The 22,661-nt window shown below is 34.9% G+C and overlaps 1 protein-coding gene across 5 annotated transcripts in view; it reads left to right on the forward strand.

The window, feature by feature from the left end:
• The first annotated feature begins 279 nt into the window (after positions 1-279).
• LOC141480270 (uncharacterized) overlaps positions 280-22,661 on the forward strand; it is a 61,937-nt gene continuing 39,555 nt past the window's right edge. Inside the window, exons 1-2 of one of the 5 annotated variants that reach the window (XR_012464237.1) lie at positions 280-481; positions 859-1,256. Coding sequence is in view for 4 of the 5 variants with exons in the window: in XM_074170174.1 (XP_074026275.1) it covers positions 385-481 (97 nt within the window). In the remaining variant the exon portion in view is untranslated. Of the gene's footprint in view, positions 482-858; positions 1,257-22,661 lie in introns of those variants that run through there. The other 4 variants (XM_074170174.1, XM_074170176.1, XM_074170175.1 and 1 more) reach the window with 4 other exon arrangements.

The raw sequence follows: 22,661 nt of genomic DNA on the forward strand, positions 1-22,661 counted from the left end.
ACACAATAGCAACTTTCACGTCTCTCTATATACCGTAGAGTTTTCAGAGAGTTTTTTTTCTTTCATTTTTTGGTACCTATTCATATTTTTTCCATTGCTCTGAGCGTTTCCTACAATGAACTTCGAATAAGAAAACCTTTTATGATTATGTGAAACATATCTACAACAAAAATATATTATACTTCGATGGTCTCGTCCTCGAGATCACACTGTAGTTTATGTTTCACACCCTTTTTTGGCGTAATGTTTATCAACGAGAATTAAAAAGTGCCTCTGACTCACGTTCCCATATCGCCTCGCTGTCCTATTCATTATGTTTCTTACGCTCGTACAGGCAAAGTGTTTATCAGTGAATAGTGTACCGGAAAATTTTATTCGATAACAATGTCCAAGCACAGAAAACGGAAAATCAAAGAGTTCCAAAGCAGAATTAGGAGGAAAATAAGAAAATTAGAACTAATGTTGGATAAATTATCCTCAAGTAAGTACAAAATAAATGAAACAGTTTAAAATCGTATAGAAATTTCCAAAACGGTAGCCGACTATTGAGTAACATCAATATCACGGACCTACAATAAAATCAAGCAGACGACCACATTTCTCAAATCATGAGTCAAATCTGTTTTGAGAAATGCAAGCGATCGGCATTTGAACATGAGTAATATCTGTTCTCGGCCATCGCGGAGGTTTTTTCCAAAAAATGAGCCAGCTGAACATGAGTAACATCTGTTCGGTGGCAATAAAAGGGAAAAATTATTGAGCTGAGCATGAGTCACATCTGATCAGCGTCAATAAAATAAAAACAAAAAGTGAAAAATAACGACACCCAGTCTTACAATAACATTTTGGTTCTAACAGGTGAGTCAGACTCTTCTGAAAGCACACAGGATACATCAGATTCACAAGAATCAGTTTTATCTGCACAAAGTCAGAGTGTTTAGCAGAGTGTTCAGCAAGTTTGCCAGCCGTCAGATCATCCCAACCAGCAAGAACGTCCGGAATTCTCCATTGAAGCCCTCCTTGGGTCAAGGCCACAAAATGAAACAGAGGAAGGGGCAGAAATAGCTCCTGAGTTGGCCGTACGGTGGGAGTCGTTCCTTTTATGTGGTTTAGACAAAGAGGTTCGAAAAAAGTTACTAGAACAGGGGATTGTGCCCCGAAACTGTAAAAGTTTACGGGCTCCAAGTCTAAACCCAGAGGTCCAGGCGCTATTATCCCCTATAGACCTGAAAAAATAGGGAAAGGTATCACAACCGAAGGAAAATCCTAGAACATAGCAATACTGATCCTTCGATCACCCAAGCCGTGGACTCCGAAAAATTACTGACAGACATGTTTCATAATATTTCACTACACAGAAAGTATCAACTCTACAAATATTTCAATGATGCTGTTAAAAAAATTGCATCTCATCAAATGATTGACACCTATTTGTTGGGTTCCGACTTTACTGAAAAATGCAAATTAGCAAAAACAGTTGAAAATACAGCTCAGGAATTGATCAAAAATAGAGAGCAACAACCATCAACGAGTCGTCATTTAAACTCACAGCGCCCAAACTACAAGAAAAGGATGAAGACCGAAGAAAGAAGGGGGGGAGAGCGATATGTGACATACAACAAACAAACGAAGAAGCCAGCGAGAGACAGAAAAATTAAAAAAGATCCCCAATACTACACCCGGAACAGAATCCAACGGAATTAGAGGTAGGTTATGGCGGTAGAATTAGCAACTATCTTCATAACTGGGAACAAATAACCCAAGATAAAAACATACTCTGTTGGGTGAAAGGGTATAAAATACCCTTTATTAAAAAACTATTTCAGAAAAAAAATCCCAATACTAATTCATCACCAGAATTTCAAGAGTGTATTGATAACCTCTTGAAAATAGGTGCCATCAAAAAAGTAAACATTGTAAAAATGAATTTATATCATCATAATTCATTAGGAAAAAGCTGAATGGTAAAAACTGATTTATCTTAAACCTGAAAAAACTCAATAAATACTTGAATTGTCCACATTCCAAATTGGAAGACTATCGTACAGTAAAAAATCTCGTATTTGATAACTGCTATATAGGGAATATTGATCTCAAGGATGCGTATTTTCTTTTACCAATACATAAATCCGATAGGAAATATCTAAAGTTTCAATACAAAAACCAGCTTTATGAATTCACATGTTGGACTTTCTATTGCCTCATTTGTTTTCACGAAAATTTTCAAACCAATTTCTAATCATTTGAGAAAAAAAGGTCTTGTTTCCGTCATATATCTAGATGACATTTTATTATTAGGAAAAAATAAAGAAGAGTGCCAAAACAACATTACCTATACTGCAGATTTATTATCATCTTTAGGGTTTTTAATAAATAAGGAAAAAAGTAACTTCAAACCCACTCAAAACATTAAATATCTGGGTTTCGAATTCAATAGTAGAGACATGACTCTATGTCTCTGACTCCTGGAAAAGTTCAAAATATAATTTCTTCAGTGGAAGTATCGAATAGAAAGTCCCAAATAAAAATGAGAGATTTTGCAAAACTCATAGGTATGCTGGTATCCATTTGTCCAGCAGTCCTATATGGCTGGGTACACATAAAAAATTTTGAGCGAGAGAAATATAAAGCCCTAAAGATACATGGGGATTATAGCAAAATAATGGAATTACCAGGCTACCTAAAAACAGACTTCTTATGGTGGTTAAAAAGTATCACGACTAGTAAAATGTCGTTAAAAGGGATATCTAATGTGCTAACAATTCACACTGACACCAGTGGCTCCGGCTGGGGGGCAATGTGTAACGGGAAAATAGCAAAGGGATTCTGGGATATCAAAGAAAAAACTTTCCATATCAACTACTTAGAATTATAAGCAGCTTTTAGGGGTTTACAATCCTTTGGGAAAAATTACACAAAGTGTAATATACTGTTGCGAATAGATAATATAACTGCAATATCTTATGTAAATAAAATGGGAGGAATTAAATTCATCGAATTAAATAAAATTACTCGACAAATATGGGAGTGGTGTGAGAGTCGTGAAATGGTTATTTTTGCATCGTACATCAACACAAAAGACATTACACTTGCAGATAGAGCATCGCGCGAAAAAAATATAGAAACCAAATATTCTTTAGATGATGAAGCATTCGAAAACATTTGTAGACTATTTGGTATTCCGCAAATAGATTTATTTGCTTCATACCAAAACAAAAAGTGTACAAAATTTATTTCCTGGTATCCTGACCCGGAAAGTGAGGCAGTAGACGCATTTACTTTGAATTGGTCAAAAATATACTTTTACGCGTTTCCACCATTCTCCCTTTTGCCTAGGGTCATTCAAAAAATTAGAAATGACAAAGCCAGAGGAATTGTTGTGTTCCCAGTATGGAAATCGCAACCTTGGTTTCCACTTATTGAACAATATATGACATTAAGACCCATATTATTTTCACCAAATGATTCTCTGTTATCATCTCCTTGCAGAAAACCGCATCCAATGTGGAGACACCTTACCCTGGGTGCCGCAATATTATCCGGATAGCATATCAAAAGAGAGGAATCTCAGAAACAGCAATTGATGTTCGGATTTCATCTTTAGCTGACAATACGTTAAAACAATACAACACGACATATAAAAAATGGTGGGCTTTTTGTGAACCCAAGGAAGCTTTCATTGCTGATCCGAATGAAATAATTGAATTCCTCAGCAAGGAACTCTCATCAGGGGGAAATTATAACACCCTCAACCAACATAGATCGGCAATGAAAACTTTATTTCATATAACAGATGCTCATATAATATCTAGATTCATGAAAGGAGTATTTCGATTGAGACCTGTTTTTCCATGGTATAACGAGACATGGGACCCAGACCCGGTCTTAGCATATTTCGAATCACAAACACCACTTGAATCATTGACCTTGGCAAAATTGACTCAAAAATTAGTTGTTTTGTTAGCACTTGTGACTAGTGAAAGAGTTCAAACTCTTATAAAAATTAAACTCAGCAATATCAATACTTTTGAAAACAGAATAGAGATTAACATAACAGATATCATCAAAACATATCATCCTTCTAAATGTGTTGCAACGCTAATGAAATATTACATAAACACTACGAAAAACATAAGAAAGGGGCATGACCAGCTACTGTTAACAATTAAGAAACCACATCATCCCGCGAGCTCTCAAACAGTAGCAAAATGGATCAAAAAAAGGATGTCATTAGGAGGGGTGGATACAACAATTTTCAAGTCTCATAGCACTCGACATGCATCCACTTCGGCTGCATTTAAAAAAGGATTAAATATCGAGAACATTAGACGCACAGCAGGATGGAGTCATAAATCTCATACATTTAATAAATTCTATAATAGAACAGTGCCTGAGAATTCTAAATTCGCAAAATGTATCATTAATGGAGAGTGCGTGGAAGGTGATGGGAACTAAACTATTATTTATAAGTTTTTTTTTCACAAAGGTTGTGATTCTAGGGTTATTATATATTAGGTAAATGCAGTATTTTTGTTTACAAATAATCATATTACATCTCTACTAATATAAAATGCGAAAACTAATATAAATGTGAATGTGAGTTTGTACTCAACCGATCATCATGAAATTTTGTACACATGTTCTTTGAGGTATTAGAAGTTAGGATACTTTATATATACACAGGCTGATTCACGGTGGATGGCACATTAGACGTTTCTGGTGAACCAGACAACGGATCACTTTGAAAATTTAATGGAGGGCATATTCAGACATTCTCTAGCCAACTAAAATATTTTCGACAATGCGGTGTTGCCGCTTTTATCAGAAAGCAGTAGCAACTTTGATTTTTCAATTGGAACACTCTGTGTATAATATTATTTTTGGAATCTCCAACAATTGCCCGACAACTTTTCTTGATATTTCCCTATACCTATCTAGTACCGTTTTCGAAATAAAAATTAATTTCAATTTTTTTCTTCGAAAATCATGACTTCTAAAAATGCCGATATCTTTCAGTTAAGAAGTACTATGATATCGAAATTTGGTTTGGAGTTAGGTGATACTTGGACACTTCCCACACGTCAGCCTAATCTCCGTTACTTCAATACAGGGTGGTGAAAAAATACAGTTTTTTCGTTTGCTTGAAAAAGTTGCTGAAATTTGATTACTTTAAATGGAACACCCTGTATATTATTGAAAATTCGGAAAGCTGCTGGAATTTGCTTTCTTTCTATGTATATCATACCTATACCTAACTAGTCAAGTTTCGGACTTATGAACATTTATTTGTGAAAATGTCCCTTCCGAATGGTATTTCCATTCGGTATTTGGTAAGCAGGCCATGATTACTATTTGACAGTAGCGTTGTGACATTCTCCTAATAATATCGACATTTTCGTCACTTCAGAAGTTGCAAATACCTTCAAAACGATGGAACAAAACTATTCGAACAAAGTTCTTATGAATTTGTTTATTATTTTTGGACAGTGTGACAAAATTATCAGCAGAACATGTAGAAAGTTCAATGAAATGTATCCGAATCTACCGCCAATGAATCTCAAGAAATTTATACGAATTCAGAACAATTTCAATATGTTTGGATAAACTTTAAAAAAGCACCAAGAAACTTGAAATTGGAAATATTGATATGAATAATTATAAAAAAGTAAAACAATCATGTGGAATATTTCAAAATATGTTCGAATCGCTGGCCGTTCACTTCCAAGCACTTTAAAATGCGGGTGTTGACTGCTTTCGTGGTGGCAGATCTGATTTCATTGGGATCCAAATCTTCAAATGTTTGGGCAATCCTTTCTAACAATTCATCTCTCGAACGCACGGGTATTTTGTAAACTTTTTCTTTAAACATTCCCCACAAATAAAAATCTAATGGATTAAGTTCGGGTGATCTCGCTGGCCAATTCCATGGTCCCAAGCGCCTCATCCACCGATCGTCAAGTAGTCTATCCAGTTCTGCGCTCACTTCTCTTGTGCAATGTGCAGGAGCTCCGTCTAGTTGGTACCAACAGTTTCGATAATCTTCGAGTGGCAGATTATCCACGAAACTGTCTACAGTATTCTCTAAAATATTCAGGTAGCTTCTGGATGTTAATGACTCCTCGTATATCACGTACCTCAATTTGTTGTCCATCAACATGCAGAAGACATTAAAACTAAATTTTTCTTGAAATCCGGCTTCTTTTGTGACGTGAGGATTTTCACTGGACCAATAATGACGATTTTTTCTATTGAAAATCCCTTCTCTCGAAAATTTCGATTCATCAGTCCAAATAATTTTATTTAAAAAAAGTGGATCTTCTTGAATGCGTGTCAACAACATTTCACAAAATTCTACTCTCTGTTGAGGATCTTGAGGCTTCATTGCTTGAATTTTGGTGAATTTATATTCATGCATTTTATGTCTTCGCAAGATTCTTTGAACCGATGAATATTTTATACCCAAATCTTCTTCAGCACTTCTTATCGATGACTCGGGAAATGCGTGAAAATATGCTAAGACATTAATCTGGTTGTCTTCGAAAGTTACGGGTCGAGGCAAGTTTCTTGGTGCTTTAAAAGTTGATCCAAATGCATTGAAATTGTTCTGAATTCGTATAAGTTTCTTGAGGTTCATTGGGGGTAGATTCGGATACATTTCATTGAACTTTCTACATGTTCTGCTGATAATTTTGTCACACTGTCCAAAAATAATAAACAAATTCATAAGAACTTCGTTTGAATAGTTTTGTTCCATCGTTTTGAAGGTATTTGCAACTTCTGAAGTGACGAAAATGTCGATATTATTAGGAGAATGTCACAACGCTACTGTCAAATAGTAATCATGGCCTGCTTACCAAATACCGAATGGAAATACCATTCTGAAGGGACATTTTCACAAATAAATGTTCATAAGTCCGAAACTTGACTAGTTAGGTATAGGTATGATATACATAGAAAGAAAGCAAATTTCAGCAGCTTTCCGAATTTTCAATAATATACAGGGTGTTCCATTCAAAATAATCAAATTTCAGCAACTTTTTCAAGCAAACGAAAAAACTGTATTTTTTTACCACCCTGTATTGAAGTAACGGAGATTAGGCTGACGTGTGGTAAGTGTCCAAGTATCACCTAACTCCAAACCAAATTTCGATATCATAGTACTTCTTAACTGAAAGATATCGGCATTTTTAGAAGTCATGATTTTCGAAGAAAAAAATTGAAATTAATTTTTATTTCGAAAACGGTAACAGATAGGTATAGGGAAATATCAAGAAAAGTTGTCGGGCAATTGTTGGAGATTCCAAAAATAATATTATACACAGAGTGTTCCATTTGAAAAATCAAAGTTGCTACTGCTTTCTAATAGAAGCGGCAACACCGCATTGTCGAAAATATTTTAGTTGGCTAGAGAATGTCCGAATATGCCCTCCATTAAATTTTCAAAGTGATCCGTTGTCTGGTTCACCAGAAACGTCTAATGTGCCATCCACCGTGAATCAGCCTGTATATATTCAATTCAATAGAGCATATTTTGAATTTTCGAAACTTCATCGTATGTAATAATTTTTAAAAATTGACAATCCCAGCCAAGCATTGAAATATAGTTCTCATATTGATTCATTTCTATCGTACTGACACTTCAATGGCATAAATGCGAGCGAAGCCGCGTGTAAAAGCTAGTAATATATTTTTGAGGTTCATATGTTTCAGATAATCATAAAAGGTTTTCATATTGGAAGTTCATTGTAGAAAACGCTCAGAGCAATGGAAAAAATATCAATAAGTACCTGAAAATGAAAACAAAAACTCTCGAAAAACCCTACGGTACATAGGGAGACGCGAACATTGCTACTGTGTTTTTATTCAACTCAGTCAACCGATTTCCAGGTCCGCAATTCAATAGGAAATAATTCACACAATTATAATCAAATATTACCTTAACATCCAGAAATATAAAATTGAATTTGATTTCTTAAATTTCTTAGTATGAAGTGAATCGACGATTCAAAAACTACAACAGAAAATACAGGTCCGTATTTAAAAATTCGAAGATGGGGTGGCCCAAGTCAGATGACGCCCTGTATAAACATCATTGAATAAACGAATTTGAAAAGCCCTGTATAAATCAGGCCGAAAATCCGAGGTGTATCTTCATTGTCCAATTTTTATTCTTAGCGCAATCCCTGAAGTTTTTTGAGAGCATCATTCTTGACTGTTCTTACTTTATTGACTGCTCCCCAATTATAGGGGCCCAACAATACGGATGTACATCCAAAAAGTCAGCTGAACTGGGTCTGATTACCTACGTTGATTTCATGTCTGATGATTTGTCTATCGGTTTTGAAGTTGACTCTGTGTACACTGATTTCTCCAAATCTTTTGACAAAGTTAATCATGAGCTATTGATTCACTGACTCTGTTTATATGGTGTTGATGAGCATATATTGCAGTGGATCAAGAACTATCTTACAACCTCGTATAGTTGAAATAATTTAACAGATGTTAAGATGGATTTATCCATTGTCAACAAGACGGTGCACCACCCCATTATGCCCAGCAGGTTTGAAATGTTTGATATGATCATTTTAAAGGACAATGGATTGGCAGAAGAGGTCCAATTGAATGGCCAGCACGATCACCAGATTTAACACCACTGGACTACTTTTTGTGGGGATAGTTGAAGTCTAAAGTTTATGCTACACAGCCAGCCAATTTGAATGAATTACGTCGTAGAATTATTGATGCCGAGCTATACAGGGCTTTTCATGATGAGCGGTAATTAGCCGTTTCTGACAAACTATTCAACGGATCAACCTGAAAATTCCACAGTATGCATAAATCAATATGACCTACACGCCTAAAATATTTCAGACGAAGCGGCGTTGTCGCTTCTACTATAAAGTAGCGGCTTATTTGATTTTTCAAACGGAACACCCCGTATATAATATCATATTACGATTCATTATCACTTTGTCAACAAATTCATATAATATTTCCCTATACCTGTCTATTACCGTTTAGAAGATATAAATTAATTTCGATATTTTTTTTACCAAACATGAACTTTTATAAATGCTGATAATCTTGAACTCTCTTGCACTAAAACGATCAAATTTGAAATGGAGTGGAGTGATACTATGAGGATCTTCACTCCAGGTCATATTTTCATTTGCCTCATACAGGGTCTTCAAAATATGCAGGATCTCATGAAAAAATGGGTGGAATTCAATTTTTTCAAATGGAACACCCTGTATATTTCAACACTTTGAGCTCAACATCCAATTTTAGATCAACTTTGTTCAGATAATACTATTTCTATTTTGAACCGTTTTTGAGATAAACTGTTTCAAACGGAAACTGACGTGGTTTTCTTGCTCGTTTTTTTGAATTCATCACTTATTTTGGATATTCAACTTTTTTTTATACTCGGTAATATTTCTTCTTGATCCAGTTTTTTAACTGTCTCAGATCAGTCAATTCGAAATTGGTATGTACCTACCTTAGAAAAAGTTACAATTTGTATACATTGAGGTATTGGTCTCTAACGTACAACAGTACACATTATTATTTTTCAATAGTGTGCTTTGGAAAAATAAATAAACCAATTATTTAACGTCAGACTTTCGTTGGTGGTTTTGACTGATTGTGATAGCTACCAATTATAATAGAATAATGTCAAGATTAGCTTACAGTAATGAAGATTTCTTGAATTTATTAATGATTTATGGTGGGTGCAATAGAATTGCAAGTAGAACATGCCGAGTATTTCATGAAAGATATCCACAACCTCCGAAGCCGAATAATAATGTGATAAATCGACTACTAAAAAACTGTAGGTTCCGTCCTTCCGTCCAAAAATCATTCGTAAGAAGACTAAACTGGATGATGATGACAATGGTATAACAGTTTTGGGATACTTTCATGCATTTCCAAATGCTTCTCTGCACGAGGCCGAAAGGGAGATAGGTATACCCTTCGTGACAATTTTTCGAATTCTTGATAAGCAAAAATGGCATCCCTATAAGTTCTACTGTGTCCAACATTTGAAAGAGACTGATTTACCTCGTAGAGTGGAATTCTTCGAATTTTTACTTGTCAAGACTCAAGAGGACGAACATTTCCTTGACAATATGATATGGACAGATGAGGCCAAGTTCACAAAAAATGGAGTTTTCAATAGACACAACAGTCATTATTGGGCGCCAGAAAATCCCCACGTTGTCCGCGAAAGCGGTTTTCAAGAAAGATGGCAATTCAATGTATTTTGTGCCATAAAGAATGAGTCAATTTTTTATATCGAGTTTTATGATGATAATTTGAATGCATCAAAATATGAAGATTTACTGAGGAATGGAATTCAAATGATTTCAAATAATAGACCAGGAAGAGAACATGTTTGGTACCAAATGGATGATGCTCCACCCCATAATTCTCATTCAGTCAGCGAAGCTTTAACTGAAATCTTCGAAGACAAATGGATTGGTAATAATGGACCTTTTCGTTGGCCTCCTAGAACACCAGATGGCAATCCATTAGATTATTTCGTGTGGGGTTTCATTAAAAATATGGTTTACTCTACTCCAATAACAACAATGGAAGATATGAAATCGAGAGTTACAACTGCTTTCAATAGTTTGACTCCAGACTCGATCAGAAGCGCTACACATGACAATCTTTTGAAGAGATTACATGTTTGCTTAAGTAGAGGTGGAGATGTGTTTGAATATATTCTGAAATACACTGACGATGAAATTAACTCATTAATTTATGGGTTTATTATTTTCAGTTCGTGTTTCAGCGTTAATAAAACTATTGTTTGAAGAAAAGTTTCATTCGATGGTTGAGGAGTATTTTAATAATTATATTTTCATTGTATTATCTGTGACCAATTGGGGAACATCAAACGAAATCTGTTTTACAAAAGTAAGTGATGAACAAGGAAACCATGTTAATTTCCGTTTGAAACAGTTTATCTCGAAAGCGGTTCAAAATAGAAATAGTATTATCTGAACAAAATTAACCTAAAATTGGATGTAGAGCTGAAAAATGTTGAAATATACAGAGTGTTCCATTTGAAAACATTGAGTTCCACTCATTTTTTCATGAGATCAAAGTATCTGCATTTTTTGAAGACCCTGTATGAGGCAAATGAAAATATGACTCGGAGTGAAGATCCTCATAGTATCACTCCACTTCATTTCAAATTTGATCGTTTTAGTGCAAGAGAGTTCAAGATTATCAGCATTTATAAAAGTTCATGTTTGGTAAAAAAAATATCGAAATTAATTTATATCTTCTAAACGGTAATAGATAGGTATAGGAAAATATTATATGAATTTGTTGACAAAGTGAAAATGAGTCATAATATGATATTATATACGGGGTGTTCCATTTGAAAAATCAAAGAAGCCGCTACATTATAGTAGAAGCGACAACGCCGCTTCGTCTAAAATATTTTAGGCGTATAGGTCATATTGACTTATGCCTACTGTGAAATTTTCAGGTTGATCCGTTGGATATTTTGCCAGAAACGGCTAATTAACGCTCATCATGAAAAGCCCTGTATATAACTCCTGAGATGTTGAATAATGTAAGAGCAAAATTCGAACAAAATCTTTATTGTTGCATGGAGCAAAATGGCGCACATTTTAAACATTTACTTAAAATTTCCTATGTGAGTTACCCTTATTAGGTGTTACTTTTTTTGTGTGTGATTTAAAAACAATTATTGGGATTTATTAACCTTAAAACAGTTTTTAAACTATTCTGTGTAATCAGCATTCAAGGAAATCAGCAGGTTGTATTCGTTGTGTAGGTAAGTTTTTAGTATGATTCACTTTTTTATCAGAAGCATAAAATATCCACGTCAAAAGGCAACCTTCATAAGAAGGTGCCACTCAATTTACCTTGAATGTAAGGGTGGTAACCAACCCCAGCCCCCGAAAAAATCTCCTAGTAATAAACAAATTATTCTTACTTTTTTACGAAATCAAATGGACACGTATTAGCAGGTTGTTATAAAAAGCAAAAATTTATTTGTTTTATGAAAGTTCTGAACGTAAATTGTACCTTAAAAACAATTTGATTTATTTTAAAAAGAGTTGAACTCAATAAAAGTACCTTTAAATCATCAAATTTTCTCGAAAACTAATCGTTACAAAAATTTTCTTTTAACAGAGCTGTGAAGGTATTCCAAAGACCTTTGAAACAAGGTGCCACTCGACCTACTTTCCCTATCTAAATAAGGGTCGTCGGACGCACCCCTCCGATGGGGTGCGTACTACAAAAAATCTGATTAGTCTCAAAGGTGTCTCCCCATTATTAGAAATCGACGTGTCCGAGCTTTTTTTAAAAATCTCACTTTTTATATTCAAAAACGGCTCTGTTAAGTTTTCATTGTTACACACTGTATAGAAAACTCGTTTACACAATTCTCAGATTTCAAAGGTTCCACGATGCCGACTCACTCACAATCAAAAATTCATTACATATATTGGACCAAAACTCTACAATTCTATACCGCCATCACTAAAATGTATCAGAAGTTATACTAAATTGAAAATAGAAATGAAAACGTTTATCAATCACAACTACCACAGATTGGAAACAATACTGGATAGTTGACTAATTCACCATAGATTGGAAACAGTACTGGATAGTTGACTAATTCACCATAGATTGGAAACAATACTGGATAGTTGACTAATTCACCATAGATTGGAATCAATACTGGATAGTTGATTAATTCACCATAAATTGGAAACAATACTGGATAGTTGACTAATTCACCATACTGCAATCACTCAAAACAATGTCACAAGCTGTTGTTTCTGTATCTCCTTTCGTATTTGATGCTCTTGTTATGCTATAAGACTGATCATCATTTTGGTCGTCCTTCTAGGACTTTCCAGAACTAGTAGGATCATCTTAGTTTGTAAATGTATTGTTTGTATTGGATTCGTGGCTGTAACACAAGCTTGGCTTAGATAGCCACGATCCTTAGCCACGATCCACGAACTTATAATAATACACATTGTTTGCTTAATTAAAACTAGAAAGAAGAAAAAAAAAGGAAAAAAGGGAGAGAAGCAGAAGAAAAGTAGAAAAGAGAGGCAATAAACGAATAAATGAAAATTATATGTTCTATGTGTGGAAAATCATGTTACAAATATGATGATAAATTTGATGATTTCTTCATATTTATTGTAAAAACATATGTATAGGTGTCAACTGATAACTATTATAAAAGAAGAGAACCGGATTGTAGCATGAATCTCTTCAAATTTTTCTTGAAACCAAGTGGTGATAGGGATTTGAATTCAATGGGTAGCCGATTATATAAGTGTGCAATGTTATAAGAAAAAGATCCTCGAAAAAAAGAAGTTTTATGTTTAGGTGCAGTCAAGAGATGTTTAAATCTCAAATTTAGATTATGTACATCGGTTCTAAAGGACAGTTTCGTGAATAGGTAGGCAGGTTTCCCAGTTGATATGACCTTATGGAATAAACTAGCAGAATGTAGTGTGCGCCTAGCATCCATGTTCAGCCACCCGAGTTGTTTCAAGTATTGAGACACATGCTCACGTCTCCTTACGCCCGTGACGAGTCTTATGCACGAATTCTGCAGTTTTTGAAGTCTCTGCCTGTCAGATTTCAAGAGTCCTGGACCATAAACAGTATCAGCATAGTTTGCATGAGATAGTACCAGTGCGTCGCAGAGTAATATTTTATTTGTTTTGTTCAAAAGATTTTTATTCGAGTATACTAATTTTAGATTCATATAACCCTTCCTAAGAATCTGAGAAACATGCGTAGTGAAACGCAGAGAATTATCGAGATAAAGGCCTAAATTTTTCGTGACGTCACTTTTTGGTAATTGAACCCCATCGATGGAAATGTTAATCAACTCGGTGCAACGATTCTTTGCATTTGGCCTACCGAAGAGCATGACAGAAGATTTAGTTGGGTTTACAGAGAGACAATATTTACTTGATTCAGTTATCAGAGAGTGCAGATCATGACTCATTTGTTCTAGCGCAATATTGAGTGAGTTTTCATCGAATTGTAAATACAACTGTGTATCGTCGGCGTAACAATGCATAGAAGTGTGACGAAGGCAGTGTGAGAACTGAGAAGTATATAAAACAAAAAGAAGTGGACCTAAAATCGATCCTTGAAGGACCCCATTATTTATTTCAAGGGTATTCGATTTTTTGTTATTGAGTATGACACACTGAGAACGGTTTGTCAGATAATTTCCAAGCAGAGTGACCACGCTAGAGGCAAAACCCAGGTACTTCAGTATTGCCAGAAGTAGAGAGTGGTTAATACGATCAAATGCTTTGGAGTAGTCCAGCAATACTAGAAGACAAAGTTTATTATTGTCGATAGAACAATGTAAATCATCAACAACTTTCAAAAGAGCTGTTGTACAGATGTGGTTTGGCCGGAACCCTGATTGACATGTAGGTAATTTACTGAAATCATTCAAGTAGCTACGTATCTGCAAGTTTACAAATTTTTCAAACGCTTTAGATATGGCACACAAAATGCTAATTGGGCGAAGGTCAGTCAGACTCTCTGCATTGCCTATTTTGGCTAACGGAATAATATGCGAATGTTTCCAGATTGTTGGATGAATATTTTTTTGAATACAATAATTGAATAAGTGGCATATGTGAGGTGAAATAATTGGACAACAGTATAATAACATTTGTATGCTGATATTATCAGGTCCAACAGCATTAGATTTAATACTTAACAGAATGGTGTAAATTTCATTCTCGTTAGTTTCGTGAAATTTGAATTCTTGGTCATTCAGCTTCGAGCTCAAAAAATGATTTATTGTGTCATCATCAGGCGTGGAGATACTATTAACAATATCGCCAAAATAGCTGTTGATTTTTTCAACATCCGAGAGGTGTTCAGGAATTGTCTTTTGACCTTTCTTCTTATAAACATTGACCTTAGCTAGTTCCTTCCACAATTGTTTACTTTTCGACAAGCAATAGTTAAGAAATGCTTTCTTCTCGAGATTTACCGTTCGATTTGTGAGATTCCTTAACTCCTTGTAATATACCCAGTGATGAGGTGACTTGGTTTTTTTAAATCTAGAAAGAGCGTCATCTCTGAGTTTGAACATGGGTTTAAGGTTATCTGTAATCCAAGGTGCTTTTTTCCTAGATATTTTGACAGTTTTAACCGGCGAATGTTTGTCAAAAAGTTCAAGAACTAACTTGTTGAGTATGGCAACTTTTTCGTCAATGTTATCGGAATTATAAATAGGTTGAAAATTTGTATTATTCAAATCAGAATGAAATGATTCTGGATTGAATTTTCTGAAGTCTCTAAAAGTGTAAATAAAGCTATTTTCTTTCATATTTGCGATATCTGACCTGCATGATACAAGAAAGTGATCTGAAAACGATCTACAATCGACCGTAGTACAGTCGCTTATTGTCAATAATTCAGAGCATATTATTACATCTATTATTTTGCAGCTAGTTGTAGAAAAGCGTGTTGGCTGATCTACTATCTGTTTCAAACCGAAAGATTCAATGATCTCACTCAGTTGAATGCAAGATCTACTTGCAGAGTCTGAGAAATCAATATTCATATCTCTAGCACAGATCACATTTTCAAATTTCGGACATACTGAGGATAAACTATCTTCAAAACCCGTTAAAAAGGGGTACATTGGGGGGTCTGTACATAGAGGCTACGGCATATTTTACTTTATGAATAGTGAAGGTTATCCACACCTGTTCAAGTGCATCTGAAGAGCTATAATCAATGCTGCTAGCTTTGAGTGAGTTTTTTATATATATAGCAACACCACCCCCTCTACCTACTAATCTATCCTTACGAAAAAGTTGATAGCCTTCCAAATGGACATAATGATTTGATATATTTTCATTTAGCCAAGTTTCCGAGACGGTGATGATGTCGTAAATATTATGAACTTTATCTTTGAAGTCTAGAAATCCATTTTGTATGGATCTAGTATTTATGTGACATACTTTTAAATTACGCATTGCCCGAACAGGATAAATAGCTAACGAAGAAGGTAAGATATAGGAAAAAAAGATAGAAATAAGAACAAGCGGATGATGAACTTACAAGTATATATGTATAATGAAGGTTAATGAATCCAAAAAAAAAGAAAATTACGGTCCTTTCGCATTTCGGGGTGGATTTTTCCTCAACGGTTTCTTAGAAGTTGTTTCAGCTGGCGGTGCGTTTGATAACGGTTCCTGGTTCTTCAATACGGATGGATCCTGGATCAATTCTCCTATGCTGAATTTCGAGTTGTTCAATATCAGATGATTTCGCCTTATAGTAGCTTTGATTCCGTTATTTTTGGCTTCATTCAAATATTGTCGTAAAGCTTTATTCACAGTCTGTTGTTCAGGACTCAAATCGTCCACAACATAAATATTTTTTCCTTTGAGTTTATACAGGTTTCTTTGAATTTCGATTTTTTTCATGTACGATACTAGCTCAAGTTTGAGTATTTTCTTCTTATTTGTATCACCAGTGAAAAAAAAGATATTGTTGAAATCTTTCAAGCACAAATCAATTTCCAGAATACCTTTCAAATAGTTAAGACAATCGTCGCGATTATCGGAGTCAAATCCAAATACAAAAAGATTATTTTTACGAAGTTTGTTATCCAATTGAATGATTTCCTCTTTCAGTTTAGCGTTTTCTACTGCAAGGGATGTTATTCTATTGTTAGCTCCTATCAGATCAGCTTTTATTTCAGACAGCGTGTCCTGTGTTTTATCAGATTTGGTATTTAGGTTAATCAGCAGCCTGTGAAGATCCTTCAGAGTTATATATATATATATATATATATATATATATATATATATATATATATATATATATATATATATATATATATATATATATATATATATATATAATCGATCGCTTCAAAATCATTTCACTAACTTTCGTCGAAAGCTTCTGATAATTCCTCCTTCATATTATCTGTTTCACTATCACTGTCGTCATTTAAATCAATAATGAATTCAACTAAAATTGCTTTTTTAATTTTTTTCCAGCAGTCTTCTTCGGCAATATTAGATACTTCTTCTTCAATCAGCTCTATTACCTACTTATGAAATTTTGGAAAATTATTTTTACGCCTAATGCTTTGTTTCAATTTTTCCCAAATTATCTCGATGGGATTGAAACCACAAAAATAGGGGAGATGTCTCAGAATGGTGTGTCCATACTTTTCAGTAATACTCTCAAGGGCATACACTTTTTCAAATGTTTTTGTCTGTACCATTCCTTGAAAATATTAGCTTCCATGTTCTTTTGATTGTCAATATTGTAGTCCCCAAGTTTTTTCCACAAAATTTCAAAGAATTCCGAACCTAGCCTTTACTTCCTCCGCAATGCCCAGTGATTAATTGCGATCCTTTGTTTACAGACATGTTAGGCGTATACATTCTCGAACCATCAGTCCACCCTTTCGTAACTGTGTCGTAAGTGTCATACCAATATTCGTCCAAATAGAAAATTTGCCGTTGTTCTTGTCTATACTTAGTTATTTGTTTTAAGTATTTGTTACGCAATTCCACTATTCTTCTGCTTCACATAACTGTTTGACGTTTGTTCATTATTTTGAATCTAAATCCTAGTTTCTTCATTCATTTCTATGTATTGTTTTTTTTTGCCTTTGAGACTGCCGACAACTTTAAGTGTGCACAATACCGTTTATTTCGAATATGCACTACCGTAGATATCTACTATAGAATGTAACTGTAACTGAACGTTCAAAATTGAACCATGCTCTCTGGTACAATTGAGATTTCAATCAACATGTAATTGCCTACACTATATATCTGCATAAGATGACCGATAACCTTTGACTGTTATGAAGAAACTAGTTTTTCTCAAACTCACGATATGAGTCCTGAAGAAGGAAATAAACATTTCCGAAAGCTTGACGTAATACCAAAGAGTTTTTTCTTACTCCCTGGCATCCTCAAAATTGACTGCAACCTCATTAACAGAAATCACACAGTGGTTTCGAAGTTCTTTCTTCAACTGACCAATCACGACCAATCTAAGAAGGTTTATATACAGGGTGATTCAAAAGTACTTTGACAAACTTCAGGAGGTGATTCCTCACAATATTCTAATATGAATTGTCCAAATAAATAAATGTCCGGAAACGCTTCGTTTTTCTCAAATAACTTTTGAAATACTGAACTCAATTAAACGAAACTTGGTAATAGGAGGTTTTTGAGGTGTCGAATTCGAACCTGATGTTCTTATTGCTCTTACTCGTAGGGGGCACCACCTACACGTCTTTTTTTTTTTTTTAAAGATTCATAATTTTTTTGGGCGTACTTCTAGCACATTTTTCGGTAAAAAAATCGATTTCTCTATCATATCTACGTAAATAAGCTACCCTTGTTACTAGTCGCTGTGAGCAACCGTTTTCTAAATATTTGGACTTGAAAAGTTCAAGTCGATTATTTGATAATGGATGCATGTTGAATTTATTACGAATATTTTGCTTTTTTCAGAAGAATACTTTGGAAATGAATTTGACGTTTTACTCGTTTGAAGAGGTCATTACTGTTGGGTACGTTCCTTTATGACATCCTTAAGCGAAATAGTTATTTTTGTATCAAGGGTGTTTAATCAGTATTTGTTTCAATAACATTTGCAAGAAATGTCAACATTTTATTTCAGGAAATTTTGAATATGTAGAATAAACTAAAATAAACGAAACTAAATTGTATTCAAATAAATTGTTGGAAGTGTCCACCTTCAGCGAAGATACAGGCAGTCAGTCGTCTAGTCATTGAATCTCGTACCCGCTCAAAAATTATTGGTGTGTTTCTTATTGTTTCACAGGCGTCTACTATTCGGTTTCTTAGATCTTCCCCGTTCACTACTGGAGTCTTATGAACTAGTGACTTCAAATGTCCCCAAAAATAAAAATCTATCGGCTTTAGATCTGGGGATCTTGATACCCACGCCTGGTTAGGTTCTTTTACACCCTTACCGATCCATCGATTTGGATAGACTGTATTAAGGAATTTCCTGGCTACAACGCTAAAATGGGCCGGAGCCCCATCATGCATAAACTACATGCGGGTACGAATTTCTAATGGTACATTCTGAAGTAGTCCCGGCAATTCATTTTCTAAAAAGTGTCTGTAAGTTGCGCCATTCAGTCGGAGCGGAAAAAAGAAAGGACCTATCAAGTAATTATCAATTATTGCCGCCCATACATTTACAGAAAATTGATACTGATAATGCCTTTCACTAACTGCGTGCGGATTTTCGAGAGCCCAAATATGGTTGTTATGAAAGTTTGTGATAGAATTTCGGGAGAAGTTTGCCTCGTCCGTGAAGAGTACATATCTTAAATATTGAGGATTTCCAGCCAATTTTCTCAAAAACCATTAACACATTGTAATGCGTTAGGGAAAGTCTCGTGGCAAAAAAGCTTGTACCCTTTGAATATGGTATGGATGAAACTGTTGATCGTGGATAATTCTCCAAACTGTGGACTGAGTAGAATTGACAGCTTCAGCAATTACTCTTATGCTTGTTTCTGGATTCTCCTCGAGAGCGTTCAAAACAGCTTCTTTCAATTCTGGGGTTCGGACTGCTCGTGGTCTTCCAATAATATCAGCTGCCCTCTTAAAGCTACCTGTTTCTGCCAAACGACGGTGGAGACTAGCAAATGTTGGAGCTGAAGGCAGTACTCGATTAGGAAATCGCTCCTGGTAAATACGTCTTGCTTCGCGCGCATTGCCATCCGCAAGGCCATAAACGAAATGCATATCGGCTAAATGAGCATTATTGTTTAAATAATTCATTTTTTCAAAATAAATGTTTTCTACTTCTACTCACGGAAACTTCGACAAAACGTCTAACTGTCACAAAATATGTAATTACCAAAACTACTCACAAACGTCAAATTTATTTCCGAAGCATTTTAGTGAAAAATGCAAAATATTCGTAATAACTTCAACATGCATCGATTATCAAATAATCGACTTGAAGTTTTCAAGTCCAAATATTAAGAAAACGGTTGCTTACAGCGACTAGTAACAAGGGTAGCTTATTTACGTAAATATGAGAGAGGAATCGATTTTTTCACTGAAAAATGTGCTAGAAGTACGCCCAAAAAGTTATGAATCTTTAAAAAAGAAAAAGACGTGTAGGTGGCGCCCCCTACGAGTGAGAGCAATAAGAACATCATCACCAAGGGACCATCAACGATTGGTCCCTTGGTGCATTTGAATATATACGATTATCGTTGAATGACTTTATTTTTCCATTTGAGGAAAAAGTTTTGAATATACGCAAGAAACCAATCATCATAGCAATTAAAGAGGTAATCAATTAAAGGAAGTATCATCGAATCTCAATAAAGATGACAAAAACTGTTAACCCTAAACAAATATAAGTGGCACCTATTCGTTGATGTTCACGAATTAATCCTTTGTTTAATCCGTCGAATTTATAGTGTAAACTCTCGTCGTTGTTTGAACAACAATTACGTTGAAGCCAAATGTTTAGTTTACACCATTTTTCTTGCGAATATAATTGAATGTTCGAAGAAGAGTAATCGCGAAAGAATTATACAGGGTGTTCCAACAAAAACTTGACCTCCCCTGTAAGTCAGAAACGGACATGTAATCAAAAATGTCAAAGAACACGTCAATTTTTATTTCTAGGGGAACTAATTTTGATTTGAAAATCATACCCGAAATTTCACCCCCTTGCGGTCAGCAAATACCCCCCCTATTTTTTCAATGGCATGGGGGTCGAGTGATTCACCTCTATTACCCTGTAATTTTTTTCGAAACAATTCCCTGTCGTGAGTATTCTAGATTTGTAGGCTTAGTAGAGTATACTTTTGACTTCAGGTGTGCCAACATAAAGAAGTCCATCGGTGTGAGATCAGGTGATGTAGCTTGCCACTCTACTGGACCCCTTCTGCATTGTAAAAAGTTCCTCTCAAAACTCGCACCCGAACATCGAAATGTAGGGTTGCACCATCCTGCTGGAATGTTATTTCATTTTCTACTGAATTGTCATCATTTTCTAAAATTTGTGTGATCATAGGAGCTACACAGTCTTCATTGAGATTACCTCCAATGAAGAATGGTCCAACAATATGATTAGCAAGAATTCCGGCCGAGAGATTCAATTTTTGTGGAGTCTGTTGATGCTTCAATCACCAAATAAGTATTCACATCGCTCCAGTAACGACAATTATGTCTATTCACTTCACCATTCAACATGAAAGAACTTACGTCTGAAAAAAATGTATTGTATAATAGGTTTGGGTTCTTGGTCAATTTCTCGCTGAAGACCTCACAAAACTGAAGTCGACGATCAGTATTATCCTCGTTCAATTCCTGAACTAGCTCTATTTTGAAAAGATAGAATTTGTAGGCTTTCAAAATCAGAAAAACACTAGTAGCTGATACATCAGACGCTCTAGCTACTTGTCTGATAGATTGTCGATTATTCATTTGAACATGTCCTATAACTGCAACTTCAACTCCGCTCAGCACATTCATTATTTTGATAATAGTGTCGCGTCTTCGAATACTTAAAAATAATAAAAATGAAAACAAGAGTGGACTGTATGAATTGTGGCATAAAGTGAACTCACCGAATTCCTAGCACAAATCCCTGCTTCTGAAAGGGCCCTTTCTTGAAGTGTTCTTTCTTCAGCTTCACTGGATTGTACAACAAAACGGGAAGTTAAAATGAGTTACCAAACAGTCGAAGATGACACAGAGTCTAGAGTAATTAGCAAAAATAATAGCGATTCACGTAGCGTACTTAGCATGAGATTGTAGGTAGGTCTCTATTCATATGGTTCAGATAGATAAGCATACTTCAATTGAGTTTTGAGCATGCGCCCTTAGAAGTCGCTCCATGCCAACAATAATAATAGTAATAAAAACAGAAAATTACAAATAAAGACGCAACAAATAGGTTGCAATAATTTCTATTATTCTTCAGTAGAATGAACCATGTTGGAACACAGTGAACAAGAATGACTGAATAATAATTCGTGAAGAACTGACAGTGGCCAACTATATACTCTTTGTTCTGCGACTAGATTCAACAAAAACTACCAGTGCAAAAAAAAATAACAGTGTCATCCATTTCAAAATGTTTACTATTAATTAAATAAATTCTACAAATCTAAAAGACCTGCGAAATAGAATTATTCGGGAATGCCGATTTGAGGAACGCTTTCGAAAGTATACTTTTGACTAGATGAAAGTCATTTTGAACACTTCATCCATTGATTGTGTTACCATTGATATTACTTTTGTTGATTTCCTCAATAAATTGAGCGACAGCGAATTTTCTGCTTTTTCTTGAATATAACGTTCATCATTTAATTTTTCAATACCGAATGAACCAATTTCAAAAAAAATTACAGAAGTAATAGAGGGATAAAGGACCTTCCAAATTATGTATCACTCGATCCCCCATACCTTAGGAAAAATAGGGGGTAGTTGCTGACCGCAGGGAGGTGACCCTTTCTTGTAAGACAAGTTGAAAAATCTGTAAAAATTTTACAGAAACCAGTATTTAATACTGGTGCGAGTTCATTTGCGTACTTTTTAAGTACGATGACGGGCACTTCA

The sequence above is a fragment of the Leptinotarsa decemlineata genome, unplaced genomic scaffold, assembly GCF_025532065.1.
Source record: "Leptinotarsa decemlineata unplaced genomic scaffold, Ldec_3_MD MMD2_P_RNA_scaffold_7, whole genome shotgun sequence".
In the NCBI taxonomy this organism is placed as follows: domain Eukaryota; kingdom Metazoa; phylum Arthropoda; class Insecta; order Coleoptera; family Chrysomelidae; genus Leptinotarsa; species Leptinotarsa decemlineata.